The sequence below is a fragment of the Carassius gibelio genome, chromosome B5 (genome assembly GCF_023724105.1).
Source record: "Carassius gibelio isolate Cgi1373 ecotype wild population from Czech Republic chromosome B5, carGib1.2-hapl.c, whole genome shotgun sequence".
Taxonomy (NCBI): Eukaryota; Metazoa; Chordata; class Actinopteri; order Cypriniformes; family Cyprinidae; genus Carassius; species Carassius gibelio.
Genome location: NC_068400.1, coordinates 34,427,770 through 34,446,906, shown reverse-complemented (window position 1 = coordinate 34,446,906; position 19,137 = coordinate 34,427,770). Strand labels below are relative to the sequence as shown.

General features: G+C 33.9%; 2 protein-coding genes across 2 annotated transcripts; one reads left to right on the top strand and one right to left on the bottom strand.

The window, feature by feature from the left end:
* Positions 1–63: 63 nt before the first annotated feature.
* Positions 64–14,062, bottom strand: LOC127957371 (synaptic vesicle 2-related protein-like). Its single transcript, XM_052555875.1, has 18 exons — positions 13,908–14,062; positions 11,676–11,770; positions 7,635–7,861; positions 5,167–5,312; positions 4,435–4,520; positions 4,237–4,335; positions 3,988–4,059; positions 3,761–3,885; positions 2,743–2,806; positions 2,480–2,605; positions 2,224–2,352; positions 2,036–2,109; positions 1,858–1,934; positions 1,155–1,259; positions 910–1,021; positions 685–766; positions 505–594; positions 64–410 (listed from the first exon to the last, which is right to left on the bottom strand). The coding sequence occupies exons 3-18, from the start codon at positions 7,694–7,696 to the stop codon at positions 207–209; spliced, it is 1,653 nt and encodes a 550-aa protein (XP_052411835.1). The 5' UTR covers positions 7,697–7,861; positions 11,676–11,770; positions 13,908–14,062; the 3' UTR covers positions 64–206.
* ungb (uracil DNA glycosylase b) lies at positions 8,995–12,496 on the top strand. The gene is made up of 7 exons (XM_052555911.1): positions 8,995–9,112; positions 9,320–9,489; positions 9,577–9,672; positions 9,752–9,849; positions 9,954–10,042; positions 11,627–11,805; positions 12,130–12,496. Exons 2-7 carry the CDS (start codon positions 9,340–9,342, stop codon positions 12,268–12,270), a joined length of 753 nt encoding a protein of 250 aa, XP_052411871.1. The 5' UTR covers positions 8,995–9,112; positions 9,320–9,339; the 3' UTR covers positions 12,271–12,496.
* Positions 14,063–19,137: the final 5,075 nt, after the last annotated feature.

Genomic DNA, 19,137 nt, shown 5'->3' with positions numbered 1-19,137 from the left:
GCACAGAATTAAATCTTAAGGAGTGCCACACAACAGATTTCAGATTTTTTTTAGCATAATATATACGTAGAAATGAATTAACATTTATTTAAAAATCTTGAATTTATAATGAATTTACATAACATTTAATCCATGGCAAAATTATACATTATGGTCTTTTCCACTATTAATCCTTAGGTTTCACATATTCAGTTTTCCATATGCTGTTAAGGACAAGTATTGCTGGAAGACTCGGTTGTTTCAGAGCCATGCGGCCTCTCTATGTTTTTTTGTTCCATGGTGCTTTGCGTTGATTCCTGAAGGCTCCGCCCTGTTGTTTCCATGGGCAAAAACCAGGATGCCACTGTGCCAAGCAAGCAACATATTAAATACACAGACAGAGTCAGGTAAACGGATGACTTCAAAAGGACCTGAAGGGGGACAGCCACAAACGCACATACAGGAAAGCATCAGAACATGTTCATTACACCTTCATCTTCTTATGAAACCAGAGGAATGCTTTACCTGAGCAAAAAATGGTGTGATGAGAGCTCCAACACGAGCCATCCCACTGCCTGTACCAATACCAATAGCTCTGGTTGCTGTGGGGAAAACCTGAGGAGGCCAAGACAAGAAATAAAGGAAATAGCATTCTAAATCAAAATTCTACTAAGCATAATTATGCACTTTACAATGAAGCCTCACCTCAGGTGTATAAACATATGCAACCTGCCAGCCCCCTGTTATACAGGCTCGAGCAATGAAAATAAAGACTATGAGAAGTGTCCTGGAAATAGTAAAGTAAAACATGTCATTTACAGTGGCTTAAAAATATTTAGGCCCTTCTTTTTATTACTTTTGCAATTACAAAGTTTATTTTTGCATCCTAATTAGAATCTATACAAATTTTTCATGACTTTATCAATGTACCTTTGTGTGCAGGCATACAGTGGCAAAATCGACACAGAGAACATTAAAAAACAAACTGCCATGCTTTTTCTCCTGCCAATTCGATCAATCATCCACACGGTCAACAGAATACCTATTCTGACATCAAGACACAGATTGCAAAGTTGACTATTATTAGTTTATTTGTAGATTATATAACAATGTTTGCATTTAAGTTGATTAACTAAAAACATGAGAGGAGAGAATGAGTTAAGGTGTCACGTGACCTGGAAATTCTGCGAAGGTGGTCCACAAAAGGTCCACATAATCTTGAAATGTCAGATAACTGCACTCCAAACTGCACAGAGGTTCCATATTTGATTTGTCGGTGGCTAGAATTATGGAAATGTACAACACATTGTGCTTAACGTGTTTAAATTGTATGAGACATTTATTAAAGAAATGACGGTCATTACTATTCAAAACCTGTTGCATGTGCTAGCTATACTAAAAAGATATAACTTTCTATGATGACCACAGAAAATGTTACACTAATCTTCAAAAGTTTGGGGTCATTAGTCCAAAGTGACAGTAAAGGATTTGTTTCATCAACAGAATCTTGAAAAAAAATTAAATTATATATATATATATATATATATATATATAAATTTGCTGGAAATAGCTTTGACATCACCGGAATAAATTACACTTTAAAGTATATTAAAATAGAAAAGTGTTATTTTAAATTAAATAATAAATTTCACAATATTACTGTTTTCACTATATTTTTTCAACAAATAAATTCAGCCTCGGTAAGTATAAGAGACTTCTTTCAAAAACATGCAAAATCTTACCGACCCCAAACTTTTGAACAGTTGTATAGTTACAATTTGTTGTTGTAGTATAAGTTAAATACAAAAGTGTGTCAAAATCTAGTTTGTGCACATTTTATGATGATCTTGGTCAAAAAAATACTTGCAAACCACTCACCACTACATGCAGATCCTGCTTGGAACAGCTCAGTGGTCAGCAGCACAAGACCATAATATGAAAAAGCATTACAAAACCTGTGTGTGTGTAAAACAAACAAAGTAGGTGAGTTTTTAGTTTTATGTTTTTTATTTTATTTTACATGGAAGGATTTGACCATTCTGAACAATCTGCATACCAGATAAACCAGACTAAGAGTGTTGTTTTTCGGTATTCTGGAATAAAAAGATCTCTAATCCTCCCACGTTCAGTCTAGAACACATAAACACAATCATTCACTTCTCTAGTTAATGAGAAATTCTTCAGTAATGTGTGAGGGGGAGATTTTGAGAAAAGGTTTAGTACTGGTAGCCCCACATACAGTACCTGTGTGTTGGCTATAAGTCTTCCAGTAGGCACAGAGCTCCCATTAGCTGCTGCTATACATTTCAAAGTGTCCAGGGCCTTGTCTTCTCTGCCTCTCAGTACATCAAATCTAGCACTCTCGGGTAACCACTGCAGACAAATGCCCACAATTCACAATCAGACAGTAGAATTAATATGGATTCTATCTGAATTTAAGGTGCCTAATCATGAGCCTTGTGTCTAGAAACAGTTTAAATATTGTTACAGCCATACATACACAGCAGGAGGCAGCAAAGACAACTAGAGGAAGGGTGGAGAAAGCTAGCAGCCATTTCCAGCCTAATGTGGGCATGACCACCATAGCCAGTAACACTTCAAATACAGCACCCAAGCCCCAAAACACCTATAAAGAACAGAATATTTCATTTTTTATTTTAAATTAATTATCATCAAGGCATGTTTATGTTATATTTAACATAATATACTTTGCTTCAGTCAATTACGAAATCAACTATCTCTGTAAAATTGCATCTGAATTACCCCTAAAAGGATTACGGATTTCCCTCTGGATTTCACTGGGAGGAATTCAGTATATAATGTCACTCTGTAAGGGAAGAAATTCAAATATATTAAAAATATATAAAATATAAAATAAATCATAAAATATTATATACAGTACAAATAGTATGAAAATAAGTATGGGGGTTGTTGCAATGTTTTCAAAGAGGTCTCTTTTGCTCCCCAAAGCTACATTTATTTGATCAAAATACATTAAATATATAAAATACATACAATTTAGAATAAACATTTTTCGATTTTAATATAATTTACTTTAATTCATTCTTGTGATGGCAAAGCAGAATTTTCAGCACCCATTACTCCAGTCTTCAGTGTCACTTGACCCTTCAGAAATCATTCATATATTCTTATTTGCCCATCAAGAAACATTTCGTATTATAATTAACGTTGAAAAAAGTTATACAGCTTTATATTTTTGTGGAAACCGGGATACGTGTGGCTTAAAAAACAGCAATTATTTGAAATATACATTTTGTAACATTAATTCATCTAAACTGTGACTTTTTCAAACATCTTACTGACCCCAAACTTTTGAACTCTAGTATATAGGCTACAGATACAAATAATTGTATGTTTGATAAATTAGATTATAGTTCCTAGCCATATCAGACTTTACTTTTTATTTTCCGTCAGTCTTGTGTAACTACAGAAGAGGAAAAATTTAGAAACTCTTTGGTCATTTTTGAGCGAGATGCTAACGGTCTAATCAGATTCAATGATCTATGCTAAGCTAAGCTAAGCTAAAAGTGCTACCGCCAGACCCGGAGATTGGCTGAATTGATTCGAAAATGATAAAACTCAACTGTTTAACTCTAGGGGAGTTGGAAAATTTGCTTTTTTTTTTTTAAAGTGGAGTGTTCCTTTAATATCTAGAACATGAAATAAGTACCACAAGAAAGTACTGAATGTCCCTCACTTAATGTGACCTTTGAGTTTGTTATAAAACCAAAAGTCACACTTCACTGATGGTAAAACTCACGACTGAGGGGCTCCTCCTAGGCCAAATCCCACAAGGCCTCGCAAGATTAAAATCCAGCTGTAAGTAGGTGCGAAAGCACTGAGAAACCCATAGTGCAATGACCACAGCATGCACAGTATTAAACACTAAAAGATGGAGGCAACAATGACTACTTTAAGTCCTTAGTTACATAAAAATGCTTTCATTGACATTATTCATTTGCTCGTTTCAGTTTAAACCAAACATACCACTTTCCGGCCGTACTTGTCTGAAATGTTCCCCCAAAGCGAGGAGCTGATCATCATTCCAATGAACACCATCTAACAAGGAACAAAATTACAATAATCCATTTAAGAGTCAAAAGATTAAATATTATGAAAGTCTTAACAACACAGAGTGTGAAAAATCAACATTCTACCATATTTCAGCAAGCTATGTCCAAATGTAACCCCAGGAGTTCTTTAACCATGTTAGTGTTTAACAGTGAATATACTGACCGTTGTTATGAATGCCACTTTCCAGCTGGAGAGCCTCCACTCACAGCGCAGTTGAGGGGTTGCAATACTAAGGAGCATCATTTCCATAGCATCGGCCATCTTTGCACGCAAATATGAAACATAAGAGTTTGAGTTTTCATGAAACAAGTTTTTAAGTAAAGTGAATGGACCAAACAAATTGAAGAATGAATTTCTTACCCATGCAACTCCTGTTAGCATAGACAGCTTCCACTGAAACTTTCCAAAACCAATAGCCTCAACTGCTTCTTCCACAGTGAAGGTTTCTGATGAAATGCATATATAACGAATGATGAGAAGATATTGTATACAGCCATGCACAAATCACCAAATAGACCTTAAAGTTATCTCCTCAAGACTGAGCCATGCAGGAAGGAATTGTGGTTTGAATTAAACTAAGCATGACGTCAAGCCTGTGAGGAATTTAATTCTGTTGACAAAGTGATAACCTGATATCTATTTTCTGAAAGCATATGACAAACAGATTTCAGTAATTTAAAAAAAAAAATGCAACAATGATACCATGTAAAAAAAAGTCCCACAATCTATTATTCTTCATGTCTTATGTCTTTATGTCATATTTGTGCCTTATTATATAGAAGGCTAATTTTTATGAGCATCAATACATACTTTTTGTAATGCTCTATAGACAAAAAAGGCAGATTTTTACTTTAATGATATCCAGTACATAATTTCATTTCTTGAACAATATTATTTTTTTATTTTTAAGCATCCTAAACTGACTTCACAACCAAAGAACATAAATAAATTGCACTGATGGCATACGTACAATACACCACAGACATTAATTACCCTTTTTTATACATAAAGATTCAACTCTATACTAGAACAAAGAGAAAATGTTTAAATTGCACATTCATACAAAAGTAGATGTTGGATATAGATGCCTACCTGAGGTTCCAGATCTTCTGTTCTTGCTCTCCCCCAAATCTTGCTCCAGAATAGTGCAAACTCCTTCATTGCTAGGCTCATTTTTCCCAGGCTGCTCTTCATGAACAGTAGTTATGCTTTTATCATCTGTCTGTGAAGTCACAAAACTAAACAAAAATTAAAATATTAGCTTTTGTGCAAATCTGACACTTATTAATATTTAAACTCAATTGAAAGTATTGTAGTCGGATTTTCATTTCACAAACTAAACAGAATTTAAAACGTTGTCCTTTGTCTAGACCAGTGGTTTTCAACCTGTGGTCCGTGGTATTGCAGGTGGGCCGCCAATTATTTTCTGTTCATTTCCAGTCCATTATTAGGGCTGTGCGATTAAAAGAAAACGTCCTAAAATCACGATTTGAGCGTGCGCGATTTCTAAATCGCTTTATACCACAATTTTCCGCGGCCCTGACCTCCCGTATCCGATCCCATCAGAATGCATTGCGCCTAGCGCGAGAACAGAGACTGGGCATATGCCTAACTCCAGGTTCACACACTGTCTGTGATGCACCTTTTTTCTGAGCCAATGTTGACGGATCAGAGCGTTCTCACTGCGGTAAAAGGCTAGAAATAAAAACGTGCGATAATTCATGTCTAACACATGAGCATAGAGTGAATTTGTTAGTGAACAGGATGCAGTTTAAGTGAGAGGAGACACGTTTTAAGTGTGCACACTCTCTCCTCGCAAAGCAGTGTGTATCTGAGCAAGCACGACTGGTTTTGTGACAGAGCAAAGGAAATCTGCTGCGAACAGATAGATTCGCACTCGTGCATTATTTTAATGTGCTTTCACGTTATATTTATGCGCTCTCACTGCTGACCGCATACACTGCAAACACCTGAGGCACCGCTACAATTAATGAGCTCTATGAACAATGCATGGCAAAAAAGAAAAAAAAGTCCCTGTATACAGGATTTTTTTTTTTTTTTTTGCCACAAGTCTATACATTTTTTTACATCTTCACTATAGTGATAATTTTGACTTATGTCTGTTCTAGAGATGACTTTTGGATAAAGCTCTGATTGGTTTTCTTTTGGAAATATGTTTCAAATTAATCCTGAATGCATTTATGACTGTAAAAGCATATCGATGTGTGTCACAATTGCAAAATTGATAAAAAAAATCGCGATAGTTTTTTTTTTTTTTTGTTTGTCCATATCGCACAGCCCTAGTTTATTCAATAAATACAGTTTAAAATCTAGCTTCGGAGTACTAAGTTATTAACCCAACAATAGCGGGGTCAGTTAATTTTTTTGAAGTGGGCCGCGCAAACACATGTGTTTGGTTGTGTGGGCCGCGAGTTGAAAAAGGTTGGGAACCACTGGTCTAGACTATGGTTTTCAGTTTTCACTTCATTAAAAGTTCTAAGACACCAGCACAGGTGTGCACTGCCATTCAAAATTGTGTTATCAGTTAAAATTTGTAATGTTTAATTTTTTTTTGTATGCAGTCTCTTATCAAGGCTGTATTTATTTGATCAAAAATACAGAAAAAAACAGTAATATTGTGAAACATTATTGTGATTTCTAATATTGGTATTTTATTTTAGTATACATTAACATATAATTTATTTCTGTGATGCAGGGCATACTTTTTAATTACTTCAGTCTTCAGAGTCACATGATCCTACAGAAATCATTCTAATTCTGATTTATAATCAGTGTTGAAACTGTTGTGCTGTTTAATATATATATATATATATATATATATATATATATATATATATATATATATATATATATATATATATATATATATATATATATATATATATATTTTTTTTTTTTTTTTTTTTTTTTTTTTTGGAACCTATGATACTGTTCTTTGATGAATGAAAAAGTTAAAAAGAACAGCATTTATTCAAAATGGAAATCTTTTCTAACAATATAAGTCTTTACTATCACTTTTTATCCATTCAACACATCCTTGCTGAATAAAAGTATTAATTTATTTTTTTAAAAAGAAACCCCAAACTTTTGAATAGTAGTGTTTATTGTAAAACATAATTTCTATTTTGAATAAACATTGTTCTTTTTAACTTTCTATTTATCAATGAATCCTGAAAAAATTATCACCGGCCCCAAATAATGTTTCCAGCAATGATTATAAATCAGCATATTACATTGATTTCTGAAGGATCATGTGACACTGAAGACTGGACTTTGCAGACTAAAACTTTGCTTCACAGGAATAAATTATATTTTAAAGTATATTAAAAAAGAAAATTGCAATAATATTTCAGTAAATTACATATTTTTATGTATTTTTTTAGCAAATAGATACAGCCTTGATGAGCATAAGAAACCTCTTTAAAAACATAAAAAATCTTACTGATCCCAAACTTTTGACCGGTAGTGGAAATGGTACCTACCAGCCACAACATTTTTAAACACATTTTAAAATGTAACACCAAACACACATATCTTACCTTATATTTGTGTCTTTCCAGCGTTTGTAAGGCACTTGCTTCGATCTTTTCAGTGCGCTCATTTCACTGGGCTATAATGGAACGCTAAACGACAACAGTGTACTGGGCTACAGAACGAGTTAGACCGGCGTTTGTCTCTGATTACATCAACATAACCTCAGGGGTGGTAAGAGTGGGTTGGCCTCACACAGTCCTCCAGAGTGCAATCCACACGCCATCTGTTGTCCCTAAACAAAAAAAAACAAAAAAAAAAAAAACACTAAAATCTAGGTCAAGGAAATGTGTGGGATTCATTCATAAAATCATATTTATCACCATTCGAAAATTTGTATTAGGGATGTTAAGAAAAGGGGAAACTATCAGATTTCATTAGCTAGACATTTATTTTCCCACTACATCCTCTTTTGAATTAATAAATAAATACTCTTTTTTTGTGTTCTGTTTCTCTTGGTGGCAGTATATATCAGATTTTTAAACATGTTTATTCATACAGAAATGTTATTCAGATGTATAAACACTTCACACTAGTTATTCTATGTCCAAACAGCAAAGATAACTGAAGTGATATGAAACAACTAGGGCTGTAATTCTCATCCAGGGAGCCGAGGAAGCCTTATAAGGAAACAGCAGGATGACTTAAAAGTATTAAAATTAATTTTTTCAAATAACTAAACAATAACGCAAATCTAGATTAGATATGGTAAAAAAAAAACAAATAAAATAAACCTTACCTTCAATAGCAATATAACTGAAAATATATATTTTTTGTAATTTCCCTCAACAACTATTCTTTTTTATCAATGAACACACTGTTCTGTAGGGGAGCTCTGAAGCGCAATATGAAAACAAACAGTTAAAGGTGTCTGAAAAAAATGATATCTTTGAATTCTATTCCTCTATGAATTCCATATATATATATATATATATATATATGGCCTTTTAACATTATCATGCAGTACCAACCTTGGCCACCAGGTGCCATGTTTATGGTTCATGTGTCATTCTTGGAAGGGGCCCTAAAGGAACATTGTCCTGGACAATGAGGGGCTTCAAGTCAAACAGGATAAACTAGGATCAGGTGAATTAAATGTATTTTTCTGTACCAAGCAATACCTTGCCCTTGTAATGTTAATGTAAGTTAGAAATGTTAATGCTTTTAAATAATGTTTTTTAAAACCCTTTTTACATAATAGCTGTATCTAAAAAGATTCACAAAGGAAATACTACCAGATTACAAATTTAGTCATATTTAATCAACATATAATCATGTTATGTATCTGGTTAACGGTTACAGTCATGGTTAAGGAAACATGGTTTAGAGTTGAAGTTTCGCTTTCAGTTTTGCAAATTATTGAGTGAAATAGTATTTGCATGACATGGCAGAGTAACGGTGATGCAGCAGTATTTGTGAAGGGGTCCGAGAAACAACAACACTGACTTACTTTACACAACTTGTATTACTTCGGACATCTCAAAAGGTAGGTTAAGAGTCTGAATAAATTCAACAATCTGACTATTTTAGCTAATTATTGTAAAAAATAATATATTCAAACTTTTCCTGCATTTCCTGTTCATTCATTGTGTGCCATACCTACTGTAATACAGTCATTTCATAAATACTCCTGTATCTAAGTGTATGCTATTCCTATAATTTATTTGCTTAAATGACAATGCATGCTGGAAAGAGCAAGTTAGTGTTGAGAGCATGCAGCTCAGTGAGGAGCAGCTGCATCAGATAGAGCGGAACAGACGCGCCGCACTGGAACGACTGGCCAGCAGAAATGTACCTGTACCCATTGGTGAAAGCTGGCGAAGACAAATCGGGACTGAATTTACAAAACCTTATTTTACAAAAGTAAGTGAGATTAGTATGAGACATCACCAAAATTACAATGTAAAGATGTAAAGAAGAAAAACCTGTTCCTGTATTGTTGTATTTCAGCTCATGTCTTTTGTTTCAATGGAGAGGAAAAACTTTACTGTTTATCCAAGCCCTGAGCAGGTGTTTTATTGCACAACTTTGTGTGCAATTGAAGATGTAAGTTCCTGAATAGAGAGTATAAAAAGGAAAAGGCCATAGCGTTTAAATAGACTACAGGTTGTATTTGTGTTGACAGGTAAAAGTGGTCATTCTTGGGCAAGACCCCTATCACCATCCAGGTCAGGCTCATGGTTTGGCCTTCAGTGTGCTGAGGCCTAAACCTCCTCCTCCTAGGTACCACAGTGTACTGAACTCTGAAAATAACTCTCTCCACAGTGATATCTTACAGTACATCTCTAATGACTACTCTGTATGTTGACCTGCTTCACTTATTTCAGTTTGGAAAACATATTCGCGGAGTTGAAGGAAGATATTGTTGGCTTCGGGCATCCAGGTCATGGAGACCTCACAGAATGGGCTAAACAGGGTAGTTTAAATGTATTTATTATTTATTTTGAAAGAAATGAATACATTTTTAAAGACATTTATAATTTTACAATAAATAACCTTTCAAATAAATGTTGTTCTTTTGAATTTTCAAGAATCTTGAAAAAGAGCTGTCAAACTATGGCTAAAGTGTTTTTAACATTGTTTTTAAATCAGCATATTTGAATGATTTGCGAAGGATTACACGGCACTGAAAACTGGAATAATGGCTGCTGAAAATGTTAACATTTGTAATTTTAAAATATATAAAAAATAATTATTTTAAACTTTAATAATATTGCACAGTATATCCATTTATTGTACTTTTGATTAAATAAATGCACACAGTGCGAAAACTACTGCATGCAACTATGAAAAAATATTTAGGAGCAACAGTGCTACTGTCCCGATTAGCATATTTGTGTTTGCACTGAATGATTCAGTAATAAAATCAGTAACTTGCCGCCACCTATTGGCAGTTTTAGTTTAATCATTTCAACAAATTAATAAATCATGTGCACAATTTTTTTTTTTTTCTTGAAAGTCATGTGTGGGGCTCCTTAGTTTGATGCCACTCAGTGGGTGTTGCACTGCCTCAGTCCAAGAGAAGTTTAATAAAAAGCACATCCATTAAAAAAAACAAAAACAAAAATGTCTCAAACGGCTCAGGGGGGTGAACAAAGACAGTCTGTTGTGAATCGATGCATTTTTGCAGAAAAATATCCATATTCAAAATGTATTTATCACTTTAATGTAGCTTGTGCAAACAGTTATACACAGAAGCAGTTCTAGGGTGGATGACGTATAAGATCAGCGCTGCGCATGCGCCTGTGAGTCTCGTGAAAACCAACGTTTTTTAACAGGACAAAAGGAAGCAAAGTCTCCTGCTTTCCTGCTCTCCTGGAACTGATTTGTTTACAAATGTGAGCGCAAGCTAGATTCAAGTGATTATTAAATTTTGAATATGGATATTTTTCTTACAAAAATTTAAAGATTCGCTACAGAAAGCTGTTGTTTGCCCCATGAAAATTTTTTTATGGATGCGTTATTTATTAAACTTATTTTTAAATAACTCTGACTGGTTTCGTCTGAAAGAAGAAAGTCATATACACCTAGGATGACTAAAGGGGAAGTAATTTATGGCCAAATTTTCATTTTGGGGTGAAATAACCCTTTAAATCTACTGCTGTATTGCAAATTAATTTTGTTAATATTGATTTTATTTGATCTGTAACGTATTCTTCTTATTCTATTGTTTTAATTCGAAATTTGAAAAACCTTATACATTTTTGAACTTGACAAAATAAAGATGACAAAATTCCCTTGCAAAAATGAATGGCGAAGTAAAATGCCCAAGTAAATCACTTTAAGGAGTCAAATATCACCTCATATTATTAATCAGAAGGTGATCCTGAATTTTTGACTGTGCTCCTAATAAAAAAAAAAAACAAGCATAGAGCACTGCTTTGAGTATAAAGGACTTCTTTTGACCCTAAACTTTTGACCTGTTGTGCATGTGCCTGTATATGAGTAACCCAACAAGGTGCTACAAGTTAAAATTTGTCAATGTTCTTTCCATTGTCAGGTGTTCTGCTGCTGAATTCTGTGTTGACAGTGAGGGCTCATCAACCCACCTCTCATGAGGGTCAAGGCTGGGAGATCTTCACAGATGCTGTGGTCCTGTGGCTCAGCAGGAATCTCAATGGCTTGGTCTTTCTGCTTTGGGGTTCTTACGCTCAGAGGAAAGGCAGAGTGATCGACAGAGTAAGTTAATGGAGACAGAATTATGAAATGTCAATAAATTTACCAGGAATAAAAGTGCACTTTTTTTAAACAACGTTTACACATAAAGAGATGAACGAAACTTTTTAAAAAGTTTGTAAAAAAATTATGTACACTCATGAGACATTAAAGTGGTTTTATTTTACATGGAGTAGTTGTCTCATGAAGGCCATTGAGTTTTTGGTCACCAGAATGTCACTGTTACCAGACACTTTTGCTAGTTTTATGACTAAATTGCACCTTTAAAACACATTATGATACAATATAACGAAATGTATGAATGGCTGTTTTTTCTTTCTTTTCCAGAAACGTCATCATGTCCTAGAGACTTCACATCCATCACCGTACTCAGCACATTTTGGCTTCTTTGGATGTAGGCACTTCTCTAAAACTAACGTTTTGCTTAAAGCATCAGGAAAGAAGCCAGTTGATTGGAAAGCTCTCTGAAGTAACATTATGCCATTTATTCCTGAATTTTTTTTTTCTAAAGCAGAGAGGAAAATTAAACATTATACTTTACAATTGAATATTTTTGCATTGTATAGTACATTTATATTGCAAATGGATCACAGCTGTCCTTTTATGAGGTTGACCTTGTAATAATCATCTACATTTTGTTATATTGCAAATAATTACATTATCTGGTCAATAAATGAATACAATTAATTCATTAATGTATTTCATCAATCATATTGGAAAAAAGATTGTGATTTTATAGACTTACCAAGGTTTAAAAACAAAAAAAGGGTTGTTTGATCATTTTATAGCTATAGGTTAAAAACTCACAACATTAATACCTTTAAAAAGGTTAATACTACTGTTAGATATTAAACACAGCAAAAATGAGAATTAATATATTATTAAGTACAACCATCAAGTATTGCCCAAAATGTACAGTTAGTAATTCTGATGTACATTAATATTATCTTGACATTAACAGGTTCTATAAATAGGTTTAAAATGACACCGCAATAATGATTTTGAGTTACTTCATTCGACTTTTACAAACATAAATAAATACGATTACATTTAAAAACAAATCACACTATATATTAAGATCACAATCCTGTGTAGTCTGCCTTGAGCATTTGGGAATGAGGCCAATCGCAAACTAAAAAAAAAGAAAGAAAAAAGAAAAGAAAAATAGGACACTACGACAACCCATGTAGAGCATGTTTCATATAGTGGGATGTCCATAAATCCAGGTGATGCAGCCATAATAAGCTGTGTCCCACTTCAACTCTTCTTGGACCTTTTATTTTCTAACGCTGGACACCATCGCACATACAGTGCGCTACACCTCTCTGCACCACTGGCACTGCCCCATTCTCTCTCGGGACTTTCAATTCAAACAAACCAAACAGGACGCAAATTTTGTCTTGCTCTCATCAAAATATGTACTGCCTGAACTCTAAGGTAAGATGCACCAACTGTGTATAGCAGCGCTTTTGCTCTGGAGAGAGTTTGATGCTTATTTCTTGACACTGGACTGTTGACCTTAACCTATATTAGATGAGTCATACATAATTATTTGTTAGGTAATGGATAATCAAAATTGTATTAGTCTATCTATCTATCTATCTATCTATCTATCTATCCTGACAAACTAATATACTTTTTTATAATTGCTGAACACAGCATGGCATACATGTTTACAATTTTCACTTGAAAATTACAAATGTAAAATACAAACGTACAGTTGGAGGCAATATCATTATTGGCAACTAAATAATTTCTTCCAATGTTTATATGATGGTCTAATAAAACATAACAACAACATGTTATCTTTGAGGGTCTACCCCATCACGGTCAGTTTAGTTCCTTTTTTATCTGAAGTGTGTTGTGTTTAGTTACAAGAGAGCATCTGTTTCACCACTGTATCGCCTTGCACCACTAACGTATAAATTAGGTCAAAGGTGTAGTCGGGGACACTAATTAGGGCTATGAATATTAACATGGCCATTTTGTGCTGCTGCGGAATTTCCGATCTCGAGCTGTGCGAATCATTTTACAGTTACACCATGTGCATTTCAGAATTTATTTTTATAGCCATGTGTAGGACACGATTGTGGGAGTTAGTTTACCTTTGGAATCCTGTCTCCGGCGAAGATTTTGGATTAGTCTTTCATAAAACGCCGAACAAAATAGTTTTAAAATAGCAAACTGTGGTACCACTTCTTCCAAATACAGCAACGTTTCACATACAACAAACTAAGTTCAACCAATGATGTGAGTTTTGAGGCGGGACTATCTGTTGGTCTACCCAATGTTTGATGACTAGAAAACATTTTTTGAAACAGCAGGTAATGTTAGGTGTGTTCGGAGGTGCTATATTGCCAAAAAAAAAAAAAAAAAACGAAATAAAATAATAATAATAATAATCATAATCATAATAATAATAATAATAATAAATAAAAAAATAACCCAAATAGGGCTCTATTTATTTATTTTACTTATTTCTATCTTTTTTTGCTAAACATAGCTACTGTAAACTATATTTTGAAAGAATATGAAAAACCAAACAGTATTTTCCCCTTACTATCAAATTCAGTGTGGACCAGCAACTGTTTGGTTATCTAGATTCTTCCAAATATCTTCTTTTGTGTGCAGCACAAGAAAGAAATTAATATAGTTTTGGGACAAAATGTAAGTGAATAAACAATGACAGAAATTTAATTTTAGGGTGAACTATCCCTTCAATTACAGTCAGAAGCATGTAGCGTACTATCCCTTTAAAGGGTTACTCCACCCCTAAATGAAAATTTTGTCATTAATCACTTACCCACATATCATTCCAAACCTGTAAAAGCTCAGTTAATCTCCTTTCATTCCTCCATTCGGAATTGTTGAATAAATTTGTTATTTTTGTTTTCTTCATGTACAAAAAGTATTCTAAGTAAAGGGTGGCCTTGAACTCAGGTCACTTGTGTCAAAATCTTTCATCACATCTTTTACACACTCCGCTACTGATATTAGAAATAAATGGACATCTTTTCCAGTGCTGTTTATCGCAGCCTGGCATTGGTGGGCGGAGTTAATGTAACTAGTCTCTTCCAACAAATTATGTTATTTATTTATATAATATTGTAATATTTTTATTATTCATTATCTTTGAAATAAACTGTACTGTATAAAGCACTATAGAGATAAAGGTGAATTAATTTGACTTGATCGGAAACGTTCTGTAGAGATTAAAGTACAATTTATGTCCTACTTGCGACATTGTTTTTAGATAGTGATAGTTTGCAGTTTACATGTATATGTATATAAATACAAATACAAGTCTTACATCTGAGATTACTATTCCCCGCCTCCAGTTCACTCACGCGTTTGACGATGAAACTTCACACGGAGCACGTTGCGTTTTGGAAAACAGTATCCCATGCAGTGTCTTCAGATACATACATCAATTCTCGGCCAGTGTATCAGGCAATCTGGGCATTCCATGCATACAGAACATTCACTTACTATTCACAGTATACACGCAGAGTACTGCAATGTAGTAGGAGTTGTATGGTACGTAGTATGCCATTCCAAACACAGCTTCTGTCTTGATTTCAGTGTACTTGAGTTATATTGAGCAGATTCTGGCAAATATAGTAGGTCATCCAGGTATTCCATGCATACAGAAAATAGACACACTATACACAGCATATACTGGAGACTGCAGAACTAGTAAGAGTAGTATAATAGTATGGTATTTTGAACACAACAATACTCTTGTAGCAGTGCACCCAGAAGGGTTGCCAGATTTTCACAGCAAAACTCATATAATTGATACTCTAAATCTATCCTCTAAAGTCACGGAAACAGTTTTAAAGTTGTACTTGGTACTTGGTTCGAACAGTTGAGTAAATTTTTTCAGGATTCTTTGATGAAAGATCCAATCAGCATTTATCTGAAATAAAAAGCTTCACAAGTTTATTATTATTATTATAGAAATTATTACTTTCATTTAACAAGGATGCTTTAAATAGACTTGACAACACTGGTACTTGGTTCAAGCTGTTTAAACGATTCAGTCCGATCCAGTTCGGGTTTCAGAGCCGGATTATGCATAAGGGCACTTGGGCCAGTGCCCAGGGGCACCAACCATTCACAACAACTAGGGGGGCACCACATGACACAAGCTTTAAAAATATTTTTTCTAAAATTGTTTTATTATTAACTTGAAATTCTTGAAAGACCATACATAACTCGTTTATGAACACTAACGTAACAATAATAATAATAAATTATAAATAAATAAAGATTACATGACCACTATCAGCCCCCCCTTCCATCCTCAATCTGTCAGAGTTGAGTTGGTCCACAACAAGTACGCGCAAATGTGTAATTTTTTTAACAGCTACAGAAAATGAATCAAAATGGACAGACTTCAATTGAGTGGTTTTGCAAAAAGAAAGTTAAAGACAGACAAGGACGCTAGACATTTAGCTAAAATTCAAAATGTTCCAGGGATCGAAAGTTTTTTTAAAAACGAGTGAAGAATGAGCTCAGGAGGACAATGACACAGAAGCGATCCCTGTTTACCATTTAAAACATGATCATCTCCAGCCGCGAGAGGGCGCTCTATGCTGCTCAGTGCTCCTGTAGTCTACCACTGAACACATAGAGCGCCCTCTCGCGGCTGTAGACGGTAATGTTTTCTCTTGGTTCTAAATAAATGCGACTTATAGTCCGAAAATACGGTAGTTGGAAAAGTTAATAAATTACATTTGAGAAATCACCTTAATTATGTCTGAATACCACACTGTCTTAATACGGCCCTGCATGTTGTTGATGTCGTGTGAAGACATCTCTACAATATTATGAAAAATGCCACTTTATTTGAAGGATATACTTGGAGAAAACGGTAAGATTTTCATGTTTTTAAAATAATTTGTAAATGACGCGCACTACAATAAACATAGGCCTATATTTTTCCACAAAATAGCTTAAAGATGTTCATCTTATCAGCAAAATGGCATTAACTTAATTTAATTCGAATTTTTTACAACAGTTGAAATATTATTGGGCCAGTGGAAATGAATGAGATCAACTCTAAATTATTATTCTGATGACTATTTTAAACATTTTTATGGTTATTTTAATATATTTATTATAAAACAAGTATACCAGATGATTTTTAGCAATAAAAATTAATGTGTATGGCACAAATGGCATTTATAGTCCATATATCATCTGTCCTTACTACCTTCGACAGTGTTAAACAAGGTGTCATGTAGATGGGAATATGCATAGAAATAATGTGCAGATGAGGTTATGCATAATAAAACTAGGTGTTGTAAGCTCCATATATGGTAATTTTGCACTATATCCTCTAAGTAATTTTTGTGCAGGTATGCATGGTTTTATAAATCTGAAAACTTTTGACAGTACTCAAAATCTAGCTTGTGTGCCTATGTACACTTTTAGGATGAAATCTAAGGAGAGTTTTATAAATGAGACCCCAGCTAATAGTGTTTACACAGTGACATTGACCATTACCTGATTTCATTTAGAGTCAGCTGATGAATGAAAATGTATTTTGAAATTTGAAACTAATTACATGAGTGATGAGTGGGGCATCTGAACCTAAACATAAGGAAGGCTAGTACTTACACACCTTTACAGTAATGAGGTTCCATCAGAGCCTCAACTGACCGTCCCAGCAGTCAGAGTGATTACACATCCATCAGTTTGTAAAAATGAAATAGAGGCAATTTTACACCAAATGGGCTATGAGCCATGGGCCTTGTGTTGGTGAGTGGGTAGTAATTAGCAGAAAACAGATCCATCTAATCAAAGATCAGTAACTAGACTCCAACAATGTAATTTTGTGCAGAAGAAGACAGGTAGGAGGGGAGGAAGCAGGGTTTTAGCTCAGGTTTCCACAGCCTTGTGTTACACATGGTGGGGCAGTGGCCTCTAAGGAGAGGCGCTGAATGAGATCCTCTCTTGCCGCCCCTCCATGAATCATTCAGCATCTTGGAGCAGACCGTGAGCTGAGTTTAGTAGGGGTGCTTAAACAGAAATAAATTCATGAGAACAAGAGATGGAAGGATGTGTGATAGAGAAGAAGGGTGAGAAAGAAAAAGCAAGTTGATCAGAACCGAATGTGAAGTGGATCAGTCTAGATGTGTCTTTTGCTGGCCTGAGTTTCCATCATGCTGTGGCAAACTGGGCACTAAAGGCCCTTTAAACTCCTGAGCTAAACTTCATCTCTTTTGGAAAAAGCAATGGATGCTGAGGTAATTCAGGAATATTTCATATACTTTTGTCTGTGGAGAAAGCTGCTGAAGTAATGTATTAAAATTTAAATACTCATGAGCTGTGTTCATTTTTTTGTTTTATTTAGCCTGGTGTGTGGATATATATATATATATATATATATATATATATATATATATATATATATATATATATAAAATTATATAATTTATTATTATTATTATTATGTAAGTTCCTCTTCTTAAAAAAATGTGATTTATTATATTTTATGAAATTAATATTGTAAATATATAAATTAATAATATATATATAAAAGTTACTACAAAATGACTGGGAGATTTTACTGTATTCTTTTATTATTTCCATTTTGGAAAAAAGTAAAAAACATTGTTTTAAGGAAAAATTGAGTTGTCATTAATAGCCTTCCAAAAAAGAAAAAAATGTTAAAATTCAGATTTAGACTTTAAGCAGCAAAATGTTTCATGTTTTTGTGTAGTGGTTGTTATAGAAGAATGTGGGCCAGTGACCAATGATGAGCTCTAGCTCTTTCCGAAGTCTCAAGCCATACTGTGAGCTGAGCACTGGGATCCAGTGACATACTGGAGTTTTGGGACAATAGAATGGCCTCTCAGATGATGGTCAGTTAGCCAGATAGGCTTTCCTTCTCCATTAAAATCAGCTTTAATGTCTCAGTGACTCACTTGGAAATACAGCATGATGTATCTAATAACAGTGACACCGAAGTGGAAATCTAAGTCATCCTGTAAATTAACTTTTCATTTTTTCCAATTCAGACCTGATCAGTTTTAAATATATATATATATATATATATATATATATATATATATATATATATATATATATATATATATAAATCTTATCATTCTTAACTACACACAATGGTAGCAAGAATAGTATATATAATATTTATGTGTATATATTATTATATTCATTATTTTATATATTATGTTATATTGTAATTTTATAGTTTTTGCAGTTTTATATAAATATTCAGATGCAGATTGCAATCAAGTAATGGTAAAGTTAAAAAAGCTAAGTTTAAAGTTAAGATCATGATTGTCTTTTAAAGGGATGCACTAC

What these genes read in the sequence shown, in the direction of transcription:
- LOC127957371 (XM_052555875.1), bottom strand. Translation starts at nt 7,696, where the DNA reads ATGAGCGCACTGAAAAGATCGAAGCAAGTGCCTTACAAACGCTGGAAA. An exon ending in AATCCGTAATCCTTTTAGGG is followed by an intron (nt 2,606 to 2,742) that starts GTAATTCAGATG and finishes TGTTCTTTATAG; the next exon opens with GTGTTTTGGGGCTTGGGTGC. An exon ending in TCTTTGCTGCCTCCTGCTGT is followed by an intron (nt 2,353 to 2,479) that starts GTATGTATGGCT and finishes ATTTGTCTGCAG; the next exon opens with TGGTTACCCGAGAGTGCTAG.
- ungb (XM_052555911.1), top strand. Translation starts at nt 9,340, where the DNA reads ATGCAGCTCAGTGAGGAGCAGCTGCATCAGATAGAGCGGAACAGACGC. An exon ending in CCTAAACCTCCTCCTCCTAG is followed by an intron (nt 9,850 to 9,953) that starts GTACCACAGTGT and finishes CACTTATTTCAG; the next exon opens with TTTGGAAAACATATTCGCGG. An exon ending in AAGGCAGAGTGATCGACAGA is followed by an intron (nt 11,806 to 12,129) that starts GTAAGTTAATGG and finishes TTTCTTTTCCAG; the next exon opens with AAACGTCATCATGTCCTAGA.